This window comes from Physella acuta, unplaced genomic scaffold, assembly GCF_028476545.2.
Source record: "Physella acuta isolate Inbredline_101_S28 unplaced genomic scaffold, ASM2847654v3 ptg000964l, whole genome shotgun sequence".
NCBI lineage: Eukaryota > Metazoa > Mollusca > Gastropoda > Physidae > Physella > Physella acuta.
The window spans coordinates 70529-98191 of NW_026732481.1; the positions used below are offsets into that span (position 1 = coordinate 70529).

General features: G+C 38.0%; 1 protein-coding gene and 1 long non-coding RNA gene across 3 annotated transcripts in view; both read left to right on the forward strand.

Moving 5' to 3' along the window:
- LOC131953932 (uncharacterized) overlaps positions 1 to 7607 on the forward strand; it is a 48261-nt gene extending 40654 nt beyond the window's left edge. The window contains exon 3 of the long non-coding RNA XR_009388705.1: positions 7453 to 7607. This is a non-coding gene — a long non-coding RNA (uncharacterized LOC131953932). The remainder of the gene's footprint in view (positions 1 to 7452) is intronic.
- A 54-nt stretch (positions 7608 to 7661) lies between these two features.
- LOC131953902 (ras guanyl-releasing protein 3) lies at positions 7662 to 25829 on the forward strand. Of its 2 annotated transcripts, XM_059317338.1 has the most exons (18): positions 7662 to 7850; positions 10061 to 10166; positions 10780 to 10893; positions 14515 to 14646; positions 15160 to 15313; positions 15865 to 16038; positions 16804 to 16920; positions 17345 to 17442; positions 17656 to 17836; positions 18210 to 18290; positions 18570 to 18671; positions 19494 to 19609; positions 20177 to 20315; positions 20829 to 20865; positions 21064 to 21156; positions 21420 to 21676; positions 22725 to 22750; positions 24102 to 24220. In XM_059317338.1, exons 1-18 carry the CDS (start codon positions 7715 to 7717, stop codon positions 24115 to 24117), a joined length of 2079 nt encoding a protein of 692 aa, XP_059173321.1. In that variant the 5' UTR covers positions 7662 to 7714; the 3' UTR covers positions 24118 to 24220. The 2 variants fall into 2 exon arrangements, with proteins under 2 accessions (XP_059173321.1, XP_059173320.1); XM_059317337.1 differs by lacking the exon at positions 22725 to 22750 and having other exon boundaries at positions 24102 to 25829.
- Positions 25830 to 27663: the final 1834 nt, after the last annotated feature.

Here is a 27663-nt window from a genome sequence, read left to right on the forward strand (position 1 = left end):
TCTCTCTCCTTGTATGATTGTATCGTAGAATTTGTGATACACAGTTTTCTTGGGTGTGTGGGTGTGGAGGGAGGTAGGAAATTGAAGGGGGTGGGTTTGTATTGTGATGATGCAACTATAATTGTATCGTAGAATTTGTGATACACAATCTTCGTGGGTGTTTGGGTGTGGAAGGAGAAAAAGGAGGGAATTGGGTTTGTATTGTGATGATGCAACCTACTATATGTGTGGGAGGGGGTTGTATGGACTTTGAAAATGGCTGAAATTAGATGACGTCATTGATCGACGGATTCCTAACGCTGATTTTATTTATTGTTTAAAAACAAGCATTCTTAATACCGCTTTCTTGCGCTTAATTTTAAAAATAGGCAAATTGATTGCAACTGTTGTCCAGAGACTCACGTGTGTGTAGGGGGGGGGGGGGTACAATTTCCCACCGGTGTTCCCGTGCGGCGGGCTTTCGCCGATCCTGGTTTGGTAGTTAATTCACGTGAATGCTCTGGTCATGTAAACGCGGCGACATTTCATTGGCTAAGGCCAGCACGTGATCGACAAGGCGTTGCGCAATCCCGGCAGTTTCCCATTACTTATTCATGCTAAATAGGGTCGGGTTGCGTAATGTCGAGGCACAGGCCAGCGGTCATTTGTGGGTTAACATTGGTGGTCAACATTGGTTGCTGTCGGTTTAACATGTGTTGCTGGTGGTTTAGCCGTTGGGCAGTAGCGTAGCGAGGGGGGGACATATGTCCCCGGGCGCCGACCTTAGGGGGCGCCAAAATGGGTTGGAAAAATAAATTGAAAGGTTGAGGGGGTGCAAATCGAAATTTTGAGGGGGGGGGGGGGGTGCAAATCGAAAAGTTTGTCCTCGGGCGCCGGGAAGGGTCGCTACGCCTCTGCCGTTGTGGTTGTTGGTTGTTTAGCCGGGGTTGCTGGTTGTTTAACTGGTGTCGTTGAGAAATAAGCGGTAGCTATTGATGGTTTAACATTGGTTACTGTTGGTTTAAAAGTTTTTTTTGTTTAATCCTAGTTATATGTAGTTTAACTTGTTGTTTAACAGTAATTTAATTGAGGGTTTAACATTACACATATTTTTTTGGAAATTTTACATGATAGTTTAGCTTTGTTAAATGAAATTATTTTACAATGGTGAAAGGTGATAAGCACGAACATCAACGATTTAAATATTTGAGAACCGTCAATCGTTGACAGATAAGTAGGTGTGTGGGGCAGTTGATCCAGTCCTTGGGCCTAATTTTTCACACCTGTGTTTGCAATCGTCACCCCCAGCATTAAACACAAAATGTACACGTGAAGCAGCACCCTATCGTTGGTTAAGTCATGATAATTGTTTGGTTCATCTAATGTCCAAATATTACAAAAATTTTCATTGATTCAATGCCTAGACGAACTTTTATCCATAAAAATGTTTTGCTCATCTAATGTACAATCTTTTATTTAATGCCAGGACAAGGTTTAGTTAATTAAAAAAAAAATGTTTGTTTGTGTAAATGCCGAGCAGAAAGTTTTAAGTTCATGACCAATCCTTGGTTGATTCAACGCCCAGATATTTAACATATTTTGTATAATACAAGCTCAAAATTTAAGGACCTGAAACTACTTCTCTGTAGTTTTCTGCTTAAAGAAAAAAAATGGTTGGTCATAATTGTTTGCCTGATTTTAAGAACATCCTTAGCCTGCTGTTTCGTATGTGGGCCTACATCTACTTTTTAAATGAATTTTATGCTACAATATAAGACTACATCCGATTGTTAAAAGACAGTTGTATGCCAGTATGCCACCGTGTGTTAAGTATTAACACTTGGCCCGAAGCGACACATGAGCCAGTTTGTGGATTTTTAAAAATCTTAATCTGCTCCCCCACCACTACCCCCCCCCCCGCGCCATAACCTATGAACTCACGCGCACAATCCTTCCGCACGATTAAAATGTGTACTCAACTAGACGATGCAACGGCTAGTCTAATTACAATTGGGTAATTAAATGCACGTGCATGCGACTGGTGGTTGGCATGGTGTGATGGGTGAGCTGTTGGTGTTTTGACAAGGTGTGATGTGTGAGCTGTTGGTGTTTTCACGTGATGTGTGAGCTGTTGGTGTTTTCACGTGATGGGTGAGCTGTTGGTGTTTTGACAAGACGTGATGGATGAGCTGTTGGTGTTTTGACAAGACGTGATGGATGAGCTGTTGGTGTTTTGACAAGACGTGATGTGTGAGCTGTTGGTGTTTTGACGTGATGGATGAGCTATTGGTGTTTTGACAAGGCGTGATGGGTGAGCTGTTGGTGTTTTGACAAGACGTGATGGATGAGCTGTTGGTGTTTTGACAAGACGTGATGTGTGAGCTGTTGGTGTTTTCACGTGATGGGTGAGCTGTTGGTGTTTTGACAAGGTGTGATGGGTGAGCTGTTGGTGTTTTGACAAGACGTGATGGATGAGCTGTTGGTGTTTTCACGTGATGGGTGAGCTGTTGGTGTTTTGACAAGGTGTGATGGGTGAGCTGTTGATGTTTTGACGTGATGGATGAGCTGTTGGTGTTTTGACAAGGCGTGATGGGTGAGCTGTTGGTGTTTTGACAAGGTGTGATGGGTGAGCTGTTGGTGTTTTGATGTGATGGATGAGCTGTTGGTGTTTTGACAAGGTGTGATGGGTGAGCTGTTGGTGTTTTGACAAGACGTGATGGATGAGCTGTTGGTGTTTTGACGTGATGGGTCAGCTGTTGGTGTTTTGACGTGATGGATGAGCTGTTGGTGTTTTGATGTGATGGATGAGCTGTTGGTGTTTTGATGTGATGGATGAGCTGTTGGTGTTTTGACAAGACGTGATGGGTGAGCTGTTGGTGTTTTGACGTGATGGGTGAGCTGTTGGTGTTTTGACAAGATGTGATGTGTGAGCTGTTGGTGTTTTGACGTGATGGATGAGCTGTTGGTGTTTTGACAAGGTGTGATGTGTGAGCTGTTGGTGTTTTGACAAGGTGTGATGGGTGAGCTGTTGGTGTTTTGACAAGACGTGATGGATGAGCTGTTGGTGTTTTGACAAGATGTGATGTGTGAGCTGTTGGTGTTTTGACGTGATGGGTGAGCTGTTGGTGTTTTGACAAGGTGTGATGGATGAGCTGTTGGTGTTTTGACGTGATGGATGAGCTGTTGGTGTTTTGACGTGATGGGTGAGCTGTTGGTGTTTTGACGTGATGGGTGAGCTGTTGGTGTTTTGACGTGATGGGTGAGCTGTTGGTGTTTTGACGTGATGGGTGAGCTGTTGGTGTTTTGACGTGAAGGGTGAGCTGTTGGTGTTTTGACAAGACGTGATGGGTGAGCTGTTGGTGTTTTGACGTGATGGGTGAGCTGTTGGTGTTTTGACAAGGTGTGATGTGTGAGCTGTTGGTGTTTTGACAAGACGTGATGGATGAGCTGTTGGTGTTTTGACGTGATGGATGAGCTGTTGGTGTTTTGACAAGGTGTGATGTGTGAGCATGTTGGTGTTTTGACAAGGTGTGATGGATGAGCTGTTGGTGTTTTGACGTGATGGATGAGCTGTTGGTGTTTTGACAAGGTGTGATGGGTGAGCTGTTGGTGTTTTGACAAGACGTGATGGATGAGCTGTTGGTGTTTTGACAAGACGTGATGTGTGAGCTGTTGGTGTTTTGACGTGATGGGTGAGCTGTTGGTGTTTTGACGTGAAGGGTGAGCTGTTGGTGTTTTGACAAGACGTGATGGGTGAGCTGTTGGTGTTTTGACGTGATGGATGAGCTGTTGGTGTTTTGACGTGATGGGTGAGCTGTTGGTGTTTTGACAAGGTGTGATGTGTGAGCTGTTGGTGTTTTGACAAGGCGTGATGGATGAGCTGTTGGTGTTTTGACGTGATGGGTGAGCTGTTGGTGTTTTGACAAGGTGTGATGTGTGAGCTGTTGGTGTTTTGACAAGACGTGATGGATGAGCTGTTGGTGTTTTGACGTGATGGATGAGCTGTTGGTGTTTTGACAAGGTGTGATGTGTGAGCTGTTGGTGTTTTGACAAGGCGTAATGGATGAGCTGTTGGTGTTTTGACAAGATGTGATGTGTGAGCTGTTGGTGTTTTGACAAGGCGTAATGGATGAGCTGTTGGTGTTTTGACGTGATGGATGAGCTGTTGGTGTTTTGACAAGGCGTGATGGATGAGCTGTTGGTGTTTTGACGTGATGGGTGAGCTGTTGGTGTTTTGACAAGGTGTGATGTGTGAGCTGTTGGTGTTTTGACAAGACGTGATGGATGAGCTGTTGGTGTTTTGACGTGATGGATGAGCTGTTGGTGTTTTGACAAGGTGTGATGTGTGAGCTGTTGGTGTTTTGACAAGGCGTAATGGATGAGCTGTTGGTGTTTTGACAAGATGTGATGTGTGAGCTGTTGGTGTTTTGACAAGGCGTAATGGATGAGCTGTTGGTGTTTTGACGTGATGGATGAGCTGTTGGTGTTTTGACAAGGCGTGATGGATGAGCTGTTGGTGTTTTGACGTGATGGGTGAGCTGTTGGTGTTTTGACAAGATGTGATGTGTGAGCTGTTGGTGTTTTGACGTGATGGATGAGCTGTTGGTGTTTTGACAAGGTGTGATGTGTGAGCTGTTGGTGTTTTGACAAGGTGTGATGGATGAGCTGTTGGTGTTTTGACAAGACGTGATGGATGAGCTGTTGGTGTTTTGACGTGATGGATGAGCTGTTGGTGTTTTGACAAGGTGTGATGGGTGAGCTGTTGGTGTTTTGACAAGACGTGATGGGTGAGCTGTTGGTGTTTTGACGTGATGGGTGAGCTGTTGGTGTTTTGACAATTTCAGTGGTCGTGTCCATTACAGAGGTCACAATCAGACGGCTAATCGGTGGGCTTGTAGTCGGTGTAGTGAGCTTGAAGTCGATGTAGTAGGCTTATAATCGGCGTTATTGGCTTGTAATAGGTGTAGTGGGCTTGTTGTCGGTGTAGTGGGCTCATAGTATGTATTGCAAAAATGCGTATTTATAGGGGTGTATTTTGTCGCTCAGCCTGTGAGGAGAGAATGTCTATGTATCCTACTGTTTTGTTTTGTGGGACTGAAGGCCTCTAATTTGCTCCCCCAATAATCAACAATCTTACCAATCTTACCCGTTTATGGTTAGGGTTTGGAATAGTTCATGTTCAGTCAAATGCCAAAACCTAGAATTTGTAAGGAAGGTCAGCGTTTGTGTCAATACTTGAATCAAATGTCAGTCAGCAGAATGCCCAACTTCGAGATGATGTCTGCTTCAATCAATCCGTGGGGTTTAGCTGTGTGGGCCACACGGACTTTCTAGAAAATTCATCGTACAGCTTACTTATCTTAGCTACCAATGTTGTCTGTGCGGTTATAATCCACTGTAATCCGCCACGGTTAACTGCAATGTAATCCGTAATCCACTACGGTTAACTGTTCTGTAATCCACTACGGTTAACTGTTCTGTAATCCACTACGGTTAACTGTACTTAATCCGTAATCCATTACGGTTAACTGTTTTGTAACCCACTACGGTTAACTGTTCTGTAATCTACTACGGTTAACTGTTCTGTAATCTACTACGGTTAACTGTTCTGTAATCTACTACGGTTAACTGTTCTGTAATCTACTACGGTTAACTGTTCTGTAATCTACTACGGTTAACTGTTCTGTAACCCACTACGGTTAACTGTTCTGTAATCTACTACGGTTAACTGTTCTGTAACCCACTACGGTTAACTGTTCTGTAATCTACTACGGTTAACTGTTCTGTAATCTACTACGGTTAACTGTTCTGTAATCTACTACGGTTAACTGTTCTGTAACCCACTACGGTTAACTGTTCTGTAATCTACTACGGTTAACTGTTCTGTAATCTACTACGGTTAACTGTTCTGTAATCTACTACGGTTAACTGTTCTGTAACCCACTACGGTTAACTGTTCTGTAATCTACTACGGTTAACTGTTCTGTAATCTACTACGGTTAACTGTTCTGTAATCTACTACGGTTAACTGTTCTGTAACCCACTACGGTTAATTGTTCTGTAACCCACTACGGTTAACTGTTCTGTAATCTACTACGGTTAACTGTTCTGTAACCCACTACGGTTAACTGTTCTGTAATCTACTACGGTTAACTGTTCTGTAATCTACTACGGTTAACTGTTCTGTAATCTACTACGGTTAACTGTTCTGTAATCTACTACGGTTAACTGTTCTGTAACCCACTACGGTTAACTGTTCTGTAATCTACTACGGTTAATTGTTCTGTAATCTACTACGTTTAACTGTTCTGTAATCTACTACGGTTAACTGTTCTGTAACCCACTACGGTTAACTGTTCTGTAATCTACTACGGTTAACTGTTCTGTAATCTACTACGGTTAACTGTTCTGTAATCTACTACGGTTAACTGTTCTGTAACCCACTACGGTTAACTGTTCTGTAATCTACTACGGTTAACTGTTCTGTAATCCACCTACGAAGTCGAAATGTGTCCGGTCATAACAGTCTCAACCAGCGCTCATATTACCTAGACTGACTAGAACAAGATTAAGAATCGAACATCTCTCGAACAGCTCTCGCCCATGTTACCAGCTACTAGACCAGTGGGTTGCAACCAAGTATTTATCCCAGGTTCTGAACTCGTGAAGTTCGGGCAAGTGCATATTCTATCGCTAGACCACGCCGTCCCCCTCTCATCAGCGACAACAACCACACATCTCACTTTACTCTATATTATGAAACAAAAACAACATCTCCCAGATTTACACTCCACATAGTATAGTAGTGTTGGCCTTGGTATTACAACCTGCACTTTCATATTACAACCTTCACCTTGGTATTACAACTTCCAAAATCAAGTCACTCTCTCCTAACTTTCTAACTCCCCTCTTTATTTCAAACATCAATGAAGTAACTGACCCAAGACTTTTTACAAGCTTTTATTTTACTTGCTTCCTCGTCAGTCTGTCGTCAGTCTGTCTGTCTGTCTAGAATAGTCTAGATCGAAACGCTCGAGCGAAAATTCGGACACTTCTACTTGACAGATACGGTTCGTAATTGGTGCGTGGGTCAAGACATGAAGACAATGCAATCTGAAATTAAATTTGACTTAATTGGATGCCTAATTAATTTTTTTATGAATTAATTAATTTTTTTTAACTTTTCTGTTAGAGTTGATAGCAAAGCTTGTCAAAGATAGCATTATACCTAGTTAACTGTATAGGTATCAGATGATGCAGCAATTCTTATCTGTCTGTCTGTCTGTCTGTCTGTCTGTCTGTCTGTCTGTCTGTCTGTCTGTCTGTCTGTCTGTCTGTCTGTCTGTCTGTCTGTCTGTCTGTCTGTCTGTCTGTCTGTCTGTCTGTCTGTCCGTCTGTCTTTCCGTCTGTCCGTCGGTCCGTCTGTCTGTATGTATGATGTTGATGCCCCAATGCTTCTCTCTCTCTCCCCAGATCGCATCAAGAATGACTTGAGGGCAATGCGGCTGTACGCTTCCTCAGCCCGTCCCTAATGCAGGAGGTGGACTCCCCCGGGCACCGCCCTGGCCCGACCCCGGCTGTCACCACGGCCACCCCTCCCCCACCTCCCCCCACCCCCACGTCCTCCATCTCGCCCACCCCCGTCCCGTCAACTGCCTCTAGCCCCCCACCTCCCCCGGCCCCAGTCGCTACACAGACAGTCCAGCAGCAACAGCCCGCCCCACCCCCGACCCCCATGGGACCCCCTGGGCTTATTGAAGACGAACAGCGGGCTGCGTCTGTGGTGTCGGGGGTCGGGCCCACGGTGGCTGGGGCGGTGGTGCGGGCGGCCACCCCCGAGCGGCTGATACAGATGTGTGTGGAGTCTTTCAGTGAGTATATGACTTGTATGTTGTATGGTCTTACAGTACCCCATACAATATCATATGTGTATGGTCTTACAGTACCCCATACAGTATCATATGTGTATGGTTTTACAGTACAAACAATATGTGTATGGTCTTACAGTACCCCATACAATATGTGTATGGTCTTACAGTACCCCATACAATATGTGTATGGTCTTACAGTACCCCATACAATATGTGTATGGTCTTACAGTACCATATCTGTATGGTTTTACTGTACCCCATACAATATCATATGTGTATGGTCTTACAGTAACCCATACAATATAATATGTGTATGGTCTTACAGTACCCCATACAATATCATATGTGTATGGTCTTACAGTACCCCATACAATATCATATGTGTATGGTCTTACAGTACCCCATACAATATCATATGTGTATGGTCTTACAGTACCCCATACAATATCATATGTGTATGGTCTTACAGTACCCCATACAATATCATATGTGTATGGTCTTACAGTAACCCATACAATATAATATGTGTATGGTCTTACAGTAACCCATACAATATCATATGTGTATGGTCTTACAGTACCCCATACAATATCATATGTGTATGGTCTTACAGTACCCCATACAATATCATATGTGTATGGTCTTACAGTACCCCATACAATATCATATGTGTATGGTCTTACAGTACCCCATACAATATCATATGTGTATGGTCTTACAGTAACCCATACAATATAATATGTGTATGGTCTTACAGTAACCCATACAATATCATATGTGTATGGTCTTACAGTACCCCATACAATATCATATGTGTATGGTCTTACAGTACCCCATACAATATCATATGTGTATGGTCTTACAGTACCCCATACAATATCATATGTGTATGGTCTTACAGTACCCCGTACAATAAATGAAAATGAGGACAACGGGTTTATAAACTATAACACGCGATCAATTAACATAGGGTCATTATCACAGTACGGGGACAACTTCGAGTATGGAATAAAAATACCGTTATCTATTTATTTTTATAACTTTGCCAATGAGAATTTCGATTTAGTTCGTAAATCGAATCCCCTTTCGTAACCCGAGTCTTATTTTAGTTATACCATGTGTACGAAAGTTGAAAAGTTAAAATTTGGATGTTCATTATCTGGGTTACACAGTGCTTACACGCTTGTCTTCGGCATTATTATATAAACAGTAAAAAAAAACACGATTTCTTCAGCGCACCACAAGGACATCAAAACAGTTTTAAAAAAAAATTATACTGGCTTGGAATAAAAGTGCGTCACACTCTATTACCGATCCTTATTGAAGTAGCTTCCTTATAGTTTTGTACGGGTCATTTATAGCTGGTCGCATATTTGTTTAAAATTTATTCTCCATGGTCCGTAGACCTCAACTGGGGGAGGGGGGTGAAGATTATATGTCATTTTGGACTGTCCGTAGATCTCTAAACTGGCGTGTATTTGATAGGTCAATTTGTATAACTATTGTTGCTAGTTTCACGGCACGCAGGCTTAGGGTGGAAAGTGGAAAAGGGGGGGGGGGGGGTAAATTCAGTAGCATCCTGTATTGGAGGGTATTCGATAAAAACACGGTAAGGACCTTGAAATTCTCTAAACATATTATGTATACAGATTGCGACGTTCACCTTGAGTGCAAATATACGGACCTCAAAGTTCACTTAGCAAGTAGAACGTATGGGTCTCTATGTTCGTGTTAACGTATGGGTCTCTATGTTCGTGTTATTAGTTTAACAGAAGCATTGGTATTTAGATGCCCTCTAAAAAAAAACAACAAGGAAACTGACTTCGATTAAGATGTATTTATTTCGTTGCTCAATATTTCCCAATCCAGTATTTTTGTGCTGCTGTGCTATTCTGCATCCGGTCTCGCTTGACTGAACTTTTGGGTCAAAATTAAAACTTTATTTTTTATAAAAAGAAACGATCATACGTTTAAATCTAGGAACACATCACAAATAAGTTTAGGAAACTTTTGTTGATCTATGCAATAAAACAAAAACAACTAAATTTTCTTTTATAAAATATTTAATCATATTGCCTTTGGATTGATTTATCCTAGTCCCCCGAATGTAAATTAAACAACTTCGAACCGCTTTTCAATGACCCGCTTAAGTCTGTCTATTTCTGGACTTTGTTAATGAAGATTTCCTTTTCCTCTCTCCTCTATTTCAGCCGAGAAGGGGCTGGACAAGAATCAGGAGGAGTTTGTGACCGTCTTTTTCCTCATGCACCAGTGGTTCATGACGTCAGAGGAACTGGCCCAGGCCTTTATCGATCTGTATCCTTTACAAATAGAAGCTGGGATATTGGGTGACCCGTGTGGATGCTGGTATATTGGGTGACCCGTGTGGATGCTGGGATATTGGGTGACCCGTGTGGATGCTGGGATATTGGGTGACCCGTGTGGATGCTGGGATATTGGGTGACCCGTGTGGATGCTGGGATATTGGGTGACCCGTGTGGATGCTGGGATATTGGGTGACCTGTGTGGATGCTGGGATATTGGGTGACCCGTGTGGGTACTGGGATATTGGGTGACCCGCGGTACGTCAATAGTTCTCAGGTCTTTAGAACTGGATGCTTGGGTATTGGGTGACCCGTGTGGATGCTGGGATATTGGGTGACCCGTGTGGATGCTGGGGTATTGGGTGACCCGCGGTACTTCAACAAGTCTCAGGTCTTTAGAAATGGATGCTAACACTGTTAGTGAGCCCGTATTTCTCAAGGTACCCTAGCTTTAGATATAAAACCGGGTAATGATGCAGTTTATGAACAGTCCCGAGTAAAGTAGTGATCGGTTGTTATGGAGCTTGTTGAACATCAAAGTAACATATTCATACATACAAGTAGCATCAATAGCACCATAACATGGAGACTTAACTGTGACCCAGTTATCAAGGTTGTGACGAAACTGTGACGTGTACGATGGTGGCTTGTCAACATCTGCCCATCAACACGGACTGTGCTATCCAGAACTTCAAAAAGATGATTTGTCAGGCTGTCAGGTAGGTGATATTGTATGTCAGGTGAGTGGTGCTGTATGTCAGGTGAGTGATGTTGTATGTCAGGTGAGTGATGCTGTATGACAGGTGAGTGATGCTGTATGTCAGGTGAGTGATGCTGTTTTCCAGGCTGTTTCCATAGTAAATGCGTATTGGGGGAGGTGTGGACTAGTGCTAAGGGATGTGCGGAATAGTGTTAGGGGAGGCACGGACTAGTCTTCTCCCTAAGCCTACACCATTTAGAATTCTATTTTATGAAAATGACGGAGAATATAGCCTTTTACCCATAAACCCACATATCGCTCACCATAACAATTAAATATTTTTCCCGTCCCAGTTTTGAACTTACTTGTCCAGGTTTTTCTCCCCCGAACAGCCAAACCAGCTGTCGAGTTGGGGTTGACCCACTAACATACTGACACCATATCAGGATTACACTAATCCAGCAATAAACTGTAACCAAATAGCCTAATAGTTATTTAAATCCAAGTTTTATGGTTAATAACTCTATTTTTAAAACTAATTATTTCACTAATACTTTCGACATAGTTATGGCAGTTAAAAGTTTGACATTTATTTTATTTTTATAACGTGTTTGTGTGCTTGTTTTTTTTCCTCTGGAAATGTTTGTTATTAATAGTACACATTTTGTTGTTTTCCAAAACTTGTAAATTTTGTTTTCGTAGTTTGAAATACCATAAAAGGTTTTTTAATTGATTAAATTAACAATTCATATGACATACGTGATATTCATTGAACTTGCAAACACTTGTTGTTTCTGTACCTCCATGATTAATCAGTACATACACGACATGTTGCACTCTTAATTAGCTGGAGCTGCTTTAAAACATGGGGTCCTGGAATAAAAATCTAGGCAAATATTTTTGTGGGCCCAATTGTAAACCTAAGACGATAGAGTTGTGAAATTTAACGTTCAATTGTTTACCCATAAGTCTCCAGGTCGTTTCCAAGATTAGAGTTCGTAGGATGTCACTTAATTTAACCAGCTGTTGTGGGTACCTGACTCACGTTAGGGAAAGAAATTAGCGGCTGGACAGTTTAAACCTTCATATATCGGACACAGAAAATTCTACTTCATGTGCCCTAAAAAAGTCCGGTAGAACACAGGGCGAAGTCAGCTGACTGCTTGCGCGTGCCTAGAAAACCTCGGGTCCGATTACAGCGCTGGTAGAAAAATAGAGTATCGTACCAAGATTTATTGTTATATCGATATCGCTGTTTGAGTAAGGGTCAGTTACGTATATTATTTTCAGGAGTCTGACATGGGGTTAGGGCTACTGTTAAGGTATGGCTAGCGATATTGGTAAAATAAAAACACAGATTCGATGCTAGCATGATTCGAATGAGCACCAAGAAATAAAAACTAGGACGTAGCGCGGAAAATGTGACGAAACAAAGCCGACTGGTTGCTGTTATCAAACGTCGCATAATCTGTTGCTCTCCCGACCCGAAGCCGCGCAATGCTCGTCTATTTTTGAGACTATGCTCCGGGTTGTTTCTCTCCCCCCCCCCCGTCCACCGTCCTCTCCATCCACGCCCCGCCCCGGAGCCCCTGCTGTTTAATAACGGACATATTGATCCGTCTCGAGCTGGCCTCTCTTTTCTAGCTGGTGCTATTTATAGCACGGGTTTGTTGTTGTTTGCCCACTTGTTGCAGCGGTAAAATACGCCAGACCTTGACAATCATCTTCTGTACACTCGTCTGTACACACTCACATCTTCTGTACACACTCAAATCTTCTGTACACACTCACATCTTCTGTACACACTCACATCTTCTGTACACACTCACAACTTCTGTACACACTCACAACTTCTGTACACACAACTTCTGTACACACTCACAACTTCTGTACACACTCACATCTTCTGTACACACTCACATCTTCTGTACACACTCACAACTTCTGTACACACTCACAACTTCTGTACACACTCACATCTTCTGTACACACTCACATCTTCTGTACACACTCACATCTTCTGTACACACTCATAACTTCTGTACACACATCTTCTGTACACACTCACATCTTTTGTACACACTCACAACTTCTGTACACACTCACATCTTCTGTACACACTCATAACTTCTGTACACACATCTTCTGTACACACTCACATCTTCTGTACACACTCACATCTTCTGTACACACATCTTCTGTACACACTCACATCTTTTGTACACACTCACAACTTCTGTACACACTCACAACTTGTGTACACACTCACATAATCTGTACACACTCACATCTTCTGTACACACTCACATCTTCTGTACACACTCACATCTTCTGTACACACTCACATCTTCTGTACACACTCACATAGCATTTGTATGAGCAGTAGAGTATTATATACGTGTGTACAGCTTTAACACACACTTTGGAGCTTTGGGTTAGGGTTCTGTAAGATATATGGGGGGGGGGAATGGACAGGGGGGTAATTACTCGGGGGGGGGGGGTTCGGGGGGTAATTGACAGAGGGGCGAATGTTCTGGTACCGTCACTGCTACTTTCCTTTTACTGAGATAACGTATTCCATACTGAGTTAGGTCTGTAGTCTGACAGTTGTTAGCCTACACTCAGACTACACTCTACCTTCGTGGAGCAATCATAAAGCCCCACTTTGAGAAATGGACGGCGCATATCGTTGACACGTAATACTTAATTGTGTTGTAGAAATTTAGGACGTAGTAGAATAAAGAAGAAAAAATGGGCCGTGTATTAGGGGTATTATTGGACTTGAACAATCTTGTCGCAAACGTCTCTCTTTGTTCCCGTGTTGGCGGCACGACATTCGAACCCTATCCGTCACCACGTATGACATGTGATTGGTTTGGTACACCCCCCCCCCCCATCCCGCACGGTATTAAACACCTGACGTTCAATTAAAGACGTCCTAAATCAGGTACGGCACAGATTGTCGGCGGCTATTCATGTCGTCACGTTAATTATTCTCTGACCTAACCCGAATACCCTAAACCTAACAGGGTGAAGGTAATCACATTCACGGGTTGTCGGCTTGAGTCCACGTTTGTTTTATTAAATGCCATTCAATTGTTGCCTCCCTTACTTACAAGAACTCATTTGTAATTCTTAAATTCCTCCCTCGAAGCTTTACTTTTCAAATATTATTATTAACCCCAGCGAGCAGAGTTTCTTCCAGTTTCTTTCGTTTGGGGGGGGGGGGGGGGGGGGGGGGGGGGGGCTCTGCTTCCTCCTCCCCCCCCCCCCCCAAACGAAATGAAATTTATATAGAAAATATATACTTTTAACAGTGTCCGACCCCCAAAAATTTTAGTCCCGCCCCCCCCCCCTCTGAAAATTTCAAGTGCCCCTCCCCCCCCCCCCTTTGGAGAAAAAAGTCTGGAAGAAACACTGCCAGCACAATTACTACACAACTGCATGTGCGAGTTGAGCACATTCATGCTGTCACTTGTACGCAATAACCCTAACCCACCTGATGCACACAATAATCCACCTCCATCACACAATGACTCATCTTGAGTACACAATAACCCGCCTTGTGTACACACTAAACCACCTCATGTACACAAACAACCCACACCACCCGATGTGACGACTGACCTACTGTCCCCAGGTACTGGATCGGCAAGTTCCCCCTGCACTTTGACATGGACCCACGTGTGACCACCACTGTGAAGAAGCTGAGCTCATTGCTGCAGGCTGAGGGCAACTACAAGCTGAAGGAGCTGGTCGACGTGTCCAAAGTGTGAGTCCTTGTTGTCTCACGTGACTGAGGGAGTGGGTGTGAGAGTGGCTGTTTTGTCACGTGACTGAGAGGGCTAGAGTTAGCTACCTAATTTAATTAAACATCTGTATGATTTTAACTTAAGAGTAACAATTTGATTATAGTTTCTATAGGCTATATACTTTCCCAGGATGTAGAGTTTCCCAGCCTATAATTTTTATCAATGTGCCTGATTGAGCTAATGTTGCATGATGCTGCACACATTTAAAAAAAAAATATTTAAGACTGTTGAATGGTTTGTTGGACTTAAAAAATAATCGTGTTAATAAAAAAAAAGAATATTATTCTGAATGTGGGCTTAGAGTTATAGAGTAAGTATAAAATACGTGAGGCAATGATAGGCTTTAGACTTGGTTTAAAGCTTTCACCTCGGTTCTAGTGCAACACTCAACTAACTAAACTAAGGCAGTTTTGTCAATAGTTGTGTCCCCTTCCATATGTAAATTGCAATTCTTCTTGTCTCTATTTTTACAGCCCATCTTATGACTGGATGCGAAACATGTCTGTCAGAAACACCCAAGAGAAAAAACTTGCGCGTAAGGTGTCTCTTGTCTTCAACCACCTGGAGCCCAAGGAACTGGCCAACCAGTTGACCTATCTGGAGTATAAGGCATTCAGGAGGGTGCATGTAAGTTCAGAGTTGATATAAGGCATTCAGGAGGGTGCATGTAAGCTCAGAGTTGATATAAGGCATTCAGGAGGGTGCATGTAAGTTCAGAGTTGATATAAGGCATTCAGGAGGGTGCATGTAAGCTCAGAGTTGATATAAGGCATTCAGGAGGGTGCATGTAAGTTCAGAGTTGATATAAGGCATTCAGGAGGGTGCATGTAAGCTCAGAGTTGATGCTACAGGATGCATACACACACGCAGTGATCTGCCCCACGTATACACCTTTTATACCTATTACATCACCACACTTGCCTCTGCATGAAGTGACCAGTAACCTTATGCCCCCAAGATACTTTATTATATCAGCAGTTAAGCATTTGATTTAAATCTTGGCGGTTTATAACCATGAGCTAGGTGCTACATTTGCAGTTTGACATTATGTATTCCTTAATTATGTATTCCTTAATTTGTGTATAGTTTTGTAACGAATTTTTAGACTAGAAAAATTATGCAGAGAATAGCTTGATCTAAGATATTAATACATAACTTGTGTGTGTTTTTTTAAACAGTTTTCAGACTACAAAAATTATGCCATCTCCGCCTCATTGAAAGACCAACCCAAACTGGAGCGATCCATTGCTTTGTTTAACGGCTTGTCTCAGTGGGTGCAGTGTATGGTGCTCAGCAAGACCACCCCCCAACAGAGATCTGATGTTATTTGTAAATTTATTGATGTCTCTAAGGTACGTTTAGCTACAGATATCTGATGTTATTTGTAAATTTATTGATGTCTCTAAGGTACGTTTAGCTACAGATATCTGATGTTATTTGTAAATTTATTGATGTCTCTAAGGTACGTTTAGCTACAGATATCTGATGTTATTTGTAAATTTATTGATGTCTCTAAGGTACGTTAAGCTATAAAGATTTGATGTTATTTGTAAATTTATTGATGTCTCTAAAGTACGTTTAGCTACAGATATCTGATGTTATTTGTAAATTTATTGATGTCTCTAAGGTACGTTAAGCTATAAAGATTTGATGTTATTTGTAAATTTATTGATGTCTCTAAGGTACGTTAAGCTATAAAGATTTGATGTTATTTGTAAATTTATTGATGTCTCTAAGGTACGTTAAGCTACAGATATCTGATGTTATTTGTAAATTTATTGATGTCTCTAAGGTATGTTTAGCTACAGAGATTTGAACTTAATTGTAAATTTATTTAAATTATATATATTTTTTAATGTTAGTCACTTGGAATACATGATAAAGAGCCCATGACAGCTAACTTTAGTTGTATCTGGGTTAAAATAAAATGTGCATGATTACATTTAGATCTGATAGGTATCTGACATTATTAGGGGAAATAAAGCCTGCTGGGCAATGTCTAGTTTTGTAGTGGTGAGAGACACAAATGAACTCTGCATTATCCTTATTATAGGCCTAAACACTGTAATAACTTATTATAGGCCTGAACACTGTAATAACTATTTACTTGCCCACAGCATCTTCGTGTGCTACAAAACTTCAACACCCTGATGGCAATAGTCGGAGGCCTGTCCCACAGTGCACTGGCTAGACTGTCCAAAACTATAGCCTGTCTGCCACCTGAATCTCAGAAGGTAGGTCAGGGGTAAATACACAGTAGGTCAATGGTGAATACAAGGTAGATTATTGGTGAATACATTCTTTATAAAACCTGCATCACTTTTTATTTTATTTTACAATGATGGTGAACCATTGGTAAATAAATTTTATGTGAAATCTCAGTGTCTGGTTTAATTTTAGATAATGTTAATAGTGAACATTAGAAGTAAAATTAAAATAACTATTGAAAGTCAGATTGATACATTTGCTTAAATAAATCTAATATTTGGCCATTGAAGTAATCAGCTGGTAGGCCAAAAATGTAATCCTACAGTTTATTAGATTTAATATATTATTTTAAAAAAAATATAATGTAAAAAAATATATTTTGTCCAATATTATGAGAAATTCTTCACCACTTGATCTAAGCTAATGTCAGCTGGTTCTAATCCACCTCAGACACTGGCAGAGCTGACAGAACTGCTGTCATCTAACAACAACTTCAGTAATTATCGCAAGGTTTACCACCACTGTACTGGCTTCAAGATTCCTATACTGTAAGTTCTGGCTTAAAGTTTACCCTACATTGATTCTAACCTAATATATTGGGTAATATTTTTTGTTAATTTATATTTATATTTTTGAGGTGCTGATATTTTACTCTGATATATTGAGTATTTTGTTTTTGATCTGTCATTTTTTGAGACTAATTATTTTGTTGTTGATTGGTCATTACTCATTACACTAATCATTTTCTGTCAATCTGTCAGTGGTGTACATCTGAAGGATCTTATCTCACTACATACAGCATTACCTGATCGGGTTGATGGGAATTTGTTAAACTTTCGGAAGATGGCCCAACTGGCCATCATTCTCAGAGAGCTGACCAGACTCCAGGGCCTGGATTCCATTCCAGTGGATGCCAACATGGATTTGGTCAACACACTCAGGGTAAGGATATGGATATAATGTGGCTACAGCTTGTATGTGTGTAATGTGTGTGTAAGATCTAATATTAGAATATTTCTTAAACAAGAAATAATTTTCTCACCAGAAAATAACAAATAATGTGGGTTAAATTAAACCAATATTAATGAAGGTGAAACTAATAATTATATTTTTCATAATTTCATTGAGATTATGAGGTCTCATCCATTCAGATCAGGTTATGTCAAGTCATTAAGTATTAACTCTACTATTACTTCCCCTTGCAGCTTTCCTTAGATTTATATCACACAGAGGATGAGATCTATGAGTTGTCTTTAGCTAGCAGGTTATGTCAAAAGTCATTAAGTATTAACTCTACTATTACTTCCCCTTGCAGCTTTCCTTAGATTTATATCACACAGAGGATGAGATCTATGAGTTGTCTTTAGCTAGAGAGCCCAGAGGATCTCTTTCATCTGTGAGTTTTTTTTTTATTTTAATTGGTTTAGATTTTACTTTAAAAACAATGTCAATCTAGTTTTTAAAGAGCATTATAATAATATAAATATTAAGCCTATTTGTAATAGTTTTTTAGTATTGTATTAATAGCATTTTAATACTACTTTAAAAGGTTTAAAGCAATCATTTTAAAACTATATAAATTCATCTTAATGAAAATAATGACAAAGACTTGACTACACTATTATAAAACGTGTATTGTTGAATGCTGAAATAAAACCACGACTGTTGTCCCCAGCCCACAACACCAACCAAACCTGTGGTGTTTGCTGATTGGCTGTCAGGCATCAGCCCCCCAGATTCTGACACTATAAATAAACATGTCCATGACATGGTGGAGGTGAGTTGAGTGTACCTGTCAGTCTACAGTCCCATGTGTGATTTATTTGTTTTTTCAATTGTTGAAAGATTGGCTCAAAGGTTTACCTTGCACCTGGCCAAGAGTTGTTTGAACATTGCCTTAGGATGGGATTTAGTTTTGTGTGCTTGCCATACTGCCCTGGTACTTAGAGAGTTTGTAGATATTTTACTGAGTTTTGTTATGTATTGACATAGTTGCAAGTTCAACAGAAGGTTAATAAGTGCTTCTTGTTTTTGTCTTGAACAGGAAGCTCTTGTTCAAGCCTTGTTGAGCTTATGTTTAGCTCTTGTTTTACAATTTTTTAATTAGCATGTATAATTTTTACCGTAAGAGCAAGCTGGCTATCAAAATAAAAATAGTACATTATTTATGGTTATAAAAAAATAATTGTTAGGTGTTTTAATAAAAAATATACCCCTGGTCAGTAAACTAAATGTCCTTGCACACTTAATCTTACAACTTAAGTGTTGCTATGTCAATACTTTTCTGTAAAATTCATGTTCATCTCACTTGATCTGCTGTGGTTCATTTAAACACATTGCTTTGTGTGTTGGGTGGGGGGGGGGGGGGGGGGGGGGGCAGTGTTTCTTCCAGACTTTTTTCTGGGTGGGAGGCGGACACTGTTAAAAGTATATTTTTTATATAAATTCCATTTAGTTCTGGGGGTGGTAGACTTTCAAAGAGATGCCTGGAAGAAACTCTGGGGAGGGAGGGGGGATGACAGACACTAGTTGAATATATATCATTTTAATTTAATTTAAAAAAAAACATTTTCAGTGATTTATCTTGCAAAAATTTCAGGCTGTTTTTAAAAACTATGACCATGACAAAGATGGGTTTATCTCACATGAGGAGTTTGATGCCATTGCAGGGAATTTTCCTTTCATTGATTCATTCTGCGTGCTTGATGCTGATAAGTAAGTCATCATAATTCTGAACAAAATTTATTAATTTAAACATACATTTTCAGAAGATAATTAGATATAAAATGATTCAAAATTTAAAAAAAAAACTGGGTTTCAGATAAATATTCTAAACAAAAAGCTGTACCCAATGTGGTAACCCAGGGTGTCACCCCCACAGCCACAGACTAGATGTATGATATACTAAAACTCTAGTCCACTTTGTGTCACTCGTTCCTAGGTGCTGTCACCCAGTGCTTTAAGCTTTTTTTTTATGGGATGGCATGGTTGAGTGTTAGAGCTCACAACTTCTGACACTAAAGGCATGGGTTTGGTCCCTGGACTAATGCATCCCTTAAGTCCACCCATCTCTGATGTCTATCTAGCTCATGTTAGGGAAAGTAAAGGCAGCTGGACTCAGAACTGACCATACTATCTCTACAAATGGGTGAACTCTACTTCATCTACCCTCTTGACCGTCAGGTGAAAGGGCAACTGTGGTTGCTATAGCAACAAATAAATAAAACATTTACTTAATCTCTAACAATATTGCTCAATCACTAACTAAACTAAACAACACAGAGATGGTATGATCAGCAAGAAAGAAATGAAGACCTACTTCATCCGCGCCAACAGCCAGCACCTGAGAAACAGCTTTAAACATGCATTTCATGAAACAACTTACTTCAAGCCAACATTCTGTATTCACTGCACGGGGTTGGTGAGTAGAGATTTGTGGTTAAACAATTCACATCACACAACAATTGTTTAAATAAACTTACAGCTACATTATAAAATACATTAAAATATATCACACCACACAACAATTGTTTTAATAAAGTTAAAGGAACAAGATAAAATACATTAAAATATGTCACACCACACAACAATTGTTTTAATAAAGTTACAGCAACAAGATAAAATACATTTTAAATATGTCACATAACACAACAATTGTTTTAATGAACTTACAGCAAAAAGATAAATTACATTAAAATATGTCAAATAACAAAACAATTATTTTAATAAACTTTAAAGTACTGTCTCAATTCACAATTGTAATATTTTATGGGATCTCCTCCAAGACAATTAGGTATTACATGTCAACATATTATTGCGTGTTAAAATAATTCACATCACACAGCAACAGTTTTAAATAAACTCACAGGAGCAAGATAGATTTTGTTCCAATTCACACCACAATTTGTTCTGTACAAAATTTTTCTCTTCCCAGTTATGGGGCCTGATCAAACAAGGATGGAAATGTAAAGGTAACCTATTTCAACAATTGTTGTGTATTTATTTTACTGTGTTCATGGGAGTTTAAATTACATGCAGCTATTCGTTTTTTTTACAAACTCTGGCTTATTCTTGAGAAAGAATCAGAACAAATCTAAACACAAACTATAGATATTTTCCACATATTTTATTTATAAATTCTTTTGTTAATTTTATTTTTTAATGCGTAGACTGTGGTATTAATGCCCACAAACACTGCAAAGATTTAGTAGTGATGGAATGTCGAAGTAAAGGGAGCAAAAGGACTGAATCCATGTCTAATGGTGAGTTTAATATTGACAAAATATCATTGAAATGGTAACTGTTGTTTTTTTTAAACTGAATATTTAAAATGGAAAAACCTAGAAGATATTTGTAAGATTGCTAAATAATAAACCTCAACATATTAAGCCAAGAAAGGCGATATGTTTTACAAATGTTAAATTTTAAAATAATTTCTCCTGATTGAACAAAAATGGCAAAACATAATCTTAAGATTTTTTTAGCCTTATGACCTAACAAAAATGGCAAATTAATATTCTCTCAGGCGTTGGACCACCTGACCTGACCATAATGGCCAAGCGCAAGATCTCCCAGCGCCACCAGAAGAGATCCTCCCCGTCCCACACGTGCCCCCAGTCGACCCAGACAGAGGGCGCCACCATGAGGAGAACCAGCAGCCTGAAGGTGATGAACACCAGCAACAGCCACAACCACCTGAGCCACAGGGACTGCTCGTTTATAGACGGGGAGTACTACGAGGAGCAGGCCCTTCTCTACGAGAGATTGTTGAAAGCAGAGGAGGTGTGTGCTGGTCACAATGTTTGTCATAACATGCAAATAGTGCGGTTTAACTTAATTTTTTTTCTAAACACCTTTCTAACATGAGTGTTTCTTAGGCTATTCACAGTGTTCTCATCATGTTTTGTTTTAACGTTTTAATTCAGCGAAAGGATTGTTATTGTTCTTTATCAGGTCGATGCTATATTCACAATTGAATAAAAAAAAATATATATATATATATAAAACAGCATATATACATATATATATATATTTGAAAATATATATATATATATATATATATATATATATATACTTGAATATATATATATATATATATATATATACTTGAATATATATATATATATATATATATATATAAACACACAACTTAAAAATGAACAGCTTACATACAGCAAAAACACTTGAAATCGCAAAGTTTTGAAACAGATTTAACAAATAAAAAACAATCTATTAATGTTACATACCAATTTTATTTTATTTTTTAGTAGTCTACAGTGATTAATCTTATTAAAAAGATTTTTAGTAAATGAAATGCACAATCACATTGTTTAAATTTAAACTGCATGCCACATGCTTTTACCAGAGTTTCTTCCAGGCATCTCTTCGGGGGGGCAAAGCCCCCCCGAAAATTTTTTACCGCCCCCCCGAACGATATGAAACTTATATAATTTATATAGAAAATATATACTTTTAACAGTGTCCGCCCCCCCGAAGAAAGTTTACCGCCCCCCCGAAGATTTCAAGTGCCCCCCCGGAGAAAAAAGTCTGGAAGAAACACTGGCTTTTACCACTTGCAAAAATCATAATTATAGTTTTGTAAATGTATTTGGCTTCTAACTAAGCTTAATCACTAGTCTAAATATAGACTAGCCTTTTATTATGCGACCTAGAGCGAAGGTGTTGGGCTGACGATTAGAACTTCTTATTTCTAGTCTAAATATAGGCTAGCCTTTTATGCAACCTAGAAAACAAAGGTGTTGGGTTCACTCTTACATCTTCTTACTTCTAAGTTTATTATTGTCACGAGCTTTTTGTTTTTGTTTTATAGCAAGTGGCATATCAAGAGGAAGTTCAGTAAGTTGCTCTTTTTCATCCAGTCCAAGTTTCCTTTCAGTTTTGTTGCTTACTTCAGTTTATAGAATAGTGTATTTTATGGATCACATTTTCTAATCCAGTATATCACAACCAAAATTATTTTCTGTGTATATGCCAAACTTTGTTATCATATATTTATGGAATGAAAATGATTATACCACTTCCCAATGTTAAAAATATTTTTAGAGCTTATTCTACCCAGTTTCAGCTTGTTTCCGATTTCCTTAGAATTTCATTAAAATAGAAATTGGGATTTTTTTTCTTTCTAAACCAGTTTATCTAGTTTTTTAACATTTGGGCATACTAATTATTTTTACTTATTTTATCTGTTTTTCTTTTTATAATTCTTATATTGAAAATATTTCCAATTTTACTTTTGCTTTTATAATTTATTTTCCCCGTAACGGAAACAAATTTAAAGCAAAAATTCCACCTTATTAAAAATTGAAAATAAATGAAACAATTCAGTTTTATCAATTGGATGCTAACAAGCATGATCTTCTCTTTCTGTAAATGTTCTCAAGCATGGCAAGGCATGTTTTCATCACTTAAAATCCAATCCAAGTTTTATCTATTTTCCTATTGTTTGTGTTGCAGCTTTATATTTTAAAGCATGTTTATTAGTGAACTAACCTGGATAAAAAAACAACAATTCTCCACTGTTATCCTAACCCACCTATAGTTGAAGCAACTTACTGTGTACTCCTTTTGAATGTGCAGTTGCACTTTGTATTTTCACATTTTTTATATCAACCACTTGTTAAATTTGAAAATATTTTACCTTTTTTTTTTACAATATATATATTTTTTCCAAACATAGTATATAATCATTTTAAAATGTTAAATGTGAAATTTGTAATGTTTCAATCATTTTATCAAAATGTTTTTTAAAATACAGCAATAAATTTACACAATTTGTTGATACTAAAAAAGCTACAGAAAAAAATCGCCCCAAACCTACTGCCCAAAAAAAGAAAAATCAGTATATGATTCACAACATATTCAATTAGATGTGTTGGATAAATTTGGATAAAATTTGCAACCTTGATATAAAAAAGATTAAGATGTTTCATTAAGATTGGGATTAATTTTCCTGTTGTTATTTAACACAAGCAACCATCTTTAAAGGATTCAATTTTGAGACCTGTATGCTTTTCTTGTTGTTTTGTCTTCATTTAACTAATGCATACATCTTTTCAGTTCAAGTTTCAACAGAACTTTTTGAAACATAAAATTACTTTTTTTTTACATAGAGTTACCAGCATAGTTTAAAAACTAGCAATGTTTTTGTTAAATGTTGTTTATTTGTTAATTCTCTATTCCTTGTCAGGCCCGTGAGAAGCTGATTGAGGAGAATTCCAGACTTCGCTCAAAATTGGACCTGGCCAATGATCAGATCTCCTTGCTGAAGTCCCACATAGGCATCATCAGACAGAACACCATTGCATTTATCCTGGAGCAGATGGATGCTCTGCACATGCAGCGAGACACAGAAGTTTGATGCCTCATGTTGCCAGCAACAGGGCGCCCTTATTCCAGGGACTACGTGATCTACATGTTCTAAACGTTTATGTGATAAAATAATATATGAGACCATGTTTGAGGGTGTTGTTTATTCCTGATCTCTTCATTGGATTTGAGGGCAGATGTGTACATTTCTATATACATAGTCCCAATTTTATTTATTTGCTCAATAAAATGCTGGAATTTTTTGAAGGGTTTGACATGTTCATAAAAAAAATCAAGTCAAAGTCAACAGAAAGCTGTACACAAAGTGAACAGAACACAGCTGTACACAACAAGGACATAATGCAGCTAAATGAAAAAAAAACATTTTCTTTACTGTTGATAAAGGGATTGTTTACTCATAATAGCCATGTTGAATTTCATAATACTATTGAATCAGAACTAATGAACACCCAACAGTATCCATCTGAGAAACAATGATCGACATTACAACATTTCTATACCTGGTATTTAAACACAAGATTGTGCAATGAGGCCAAACAGTTTGCTGTGCTTGCAAGCTGAACAAAAAACTATTCTGGCAGAATTGGATACAACTTTGTCTTGCTGGAACTTTTTTTAAATGGATATTTTAAGGAACATATTTAAATATGTGTCCTCATTCTCATGTGTATAGAAAGAGTAAAATAATTTGGAAAGCAAAATAATAGTTTTCTTATATTGTTGGGTAATATATATATATAAATAATTCACTGCTTTTGTAGCAGAACTATATTGGAATAATTATTGAAGTAAAGGTTCTTTGGATCAAGTATGCCAGTCACACTCCTTATCGCAACAGATGTAGGTGGCGCTGCTAAGAAACATTTATGCTTGGGCTCTAGCGCTCATAGTAATTTTGGATCCACTACTTGCAAGACAAGATGGTGGTGAAACACCCTGCTGGAAGGAACAATACCATTGGAACACAATTTGTAACAGGTGTTTATACTATTATTTATTCATTGGATCTAATGTTTGTGATTGGCCTGTTAAAGCAAAATAACATTGGCTACATTTATAACTAAATCCTCATGACAACAGGGTGCTTAGAAAGAATATCCATTGATTCCATCAAAGCTCTTTAAAGTGAATTACTGCCCAGTTCAACCAAATTACTCTGACAGAACTAAGAAGTGGTTATTTAATTTGTGCAATGAAAAAATTTCTCAAACGTGTGGATAAATTCTACAAATGATTGTTGACAACTTTGTTTTGTGTATAATGTACAATATTTATTTATTACAAAAGCTAATATTTGAAGTCAACTGTGGTAATTAGCCTTAATTAATCCTTCTTAGTAGAAATGTATCCCTAATAGCATTTATTTATTGTTAGGCATATTCTAACTATTAGGTACATTCAAGCATATTGTTTTGACCAATGTATTTGTTGTAGAAATGATGGTGTTTATATTTTGATGTGTTCTATCCTCAGTATTTTTTTAACTTGACCTTTTTGGAATAAGCTGCTTGTGTTCAGTGTTTCTTGGGTCATGTTTCTGGAACATTGAATATTTGATATATTTGGAACTTGTTTCCTTAGAACTTGTTTCCTTGGAAGATTGTAAAAACAAATTACATGGGATCATTGGAACATATTTTCTCTGAACATTAGAATTTTTTTAACTTTCTGTCACTAAAGCATGATAATGTTCACAGATAAGCAAATAGTAAGATGTGCAAATGTACACATTTAGTTTGAGCATGTATATTTATTTATTAACTTATTAAATTTTATATCCGTAGTGCAACTTACTGAATTTAATTCTGCAAAGTTTTGCTGTTCTTAATTAGTTTGATTTATTTTTAAATACCTGACTTTTCTGGACAGGTGAAATCTGACCCATAAATAGGAAACATAAGTGTATTTTCGTACATATCAATTTTTTTTTAAAAATTGTTATATTCTTTAAGGTTTTCAATTTCAATAGGCCTACTTATTTGAAGTCAATTTAGGCTACAAATATATTCTAATTTTTCTTTCCTTTTGATCTGACTAAAAACAAAACATTTATTAAATATTTTCTTTTGAAGTGTTTTATTTAACAATAGCTGCATACTTTTGAACTAAATGATTTAAACAAAGACCCCTGCATTATGATTAAACCAAGCCATTAAAAAAAATAGGTATGCCAATGCTATGGGCCAAAACTATAACTGGGAGAGGCCTTAACCCTACTTGACTACAGCTTTATAGCCTAACACAAATTCAATTATAGGTAAAATGCAACAAAGTTTTAAAAACATTTTAAATTCAGCTGAGTACCAAAGCTACATGAAACATTAAATCCTGAGGAAAATCCTAACTATTACAGTTACTTAGCTACAGTTTTATTAAAAGTTGACCTCTAATAAATGTAGTTTAATTCAGACATATTAAGATTTGCCTTGAAGTTTCTTATTACTTCTTAAAATTTATAAAGCAGTATTGCTAATGAAAATGAACCATAAGCTTACCAGATTGTCATCTAAAATGAATCTTAATAAAAGCTCATTTATGTAGTTGTTTAAACCAATTCTTTTTCATTAGTATTAGGTGGACCAATTGATTCTATTTATGTCTATCCAAAATAAAATCATTTTCATTGACATGCTTTTCTATATGTTAAACAACATTATAATGGGCCAGTCCTAACTTTGCATAATTATTAAATATTTTAAATTCTTTTACCTAGTTTTAAGGGTATTAGTTTAGCTTTGTATACATTATGTTTATTACTTTATAAAAGGAGTACATTTTAGCTATTGTATTTTCATACACCAGTACAACTTAAAAATATATTTTTTATTATATGCAATATTTTAAATAACAGATTATACATGTAGTTACATTTTAAGTATGCATGGAAATAGCATCATGTAAGATTTATATTTATTTCAATTGCAAGATACATGGTACTATTGAGATATTTTGGTCTCATTTTTTCTATATATTCTACACCACTTGACAAAAACATACTGTAAAAAGGGATTTTATCACTTCATCTGTGCAGAAACTGCAAGATCAGAAATATTTTTCAGACTTAAGTTTAAACTCATCATATTGAGTTTTCATTAAGAAAAACAATAGGTTTTACCACACATTTTGCCAAATATTGATAATCTTTAATAATATTAATGTCTGTTTCTCATGTTAAGCTGGTGTGTTATTCATTTTTAGGATTTGGAGTAAAACCAATGGCACTTTAACCTCCAGATCAGCATTATACACGTCATAAAAAAACAGGACTTCCAATCATGTACATGATCTACATCTGCTTCTTTAAAATGTATTTCAGAATTAATTTTTTTTTTCTCAGCGATTTCTAGTTTGTTTTGAAACTAACATTTAGAAGCCTATGATGTGGAATCAATACAAAATCTGGATCTTTAGGTTTTATGATA

What these genes read in the sequence shown, in the direction of transcription:
- LOC131953902 (XM_059317337.1), top strand. Translation starts at nt 7,715, where the DNA reads ATGGGACCCCCTGGGCTTATTGAAGACGAACAGCGGGCTGCGTCTGTG. An exon ending in AATTTATTGATGTCTCTAAG is followed by an intron (nt 16,039 to 16,803) that starts GTACGTTTAGCT and finishes ACTTGCCCACAG; the next exon opens with CATCTTCGTGTGCTACAAAA. An exon ending in GGCTTCAAGATTCCTATACT is followed by an intron (nt 17,443 to 17,655) that starts GTAAGTTCTGGC and finishes TCAATCTGTCAG; the next exon opens with TGGTGTACATCTGAAGGATC.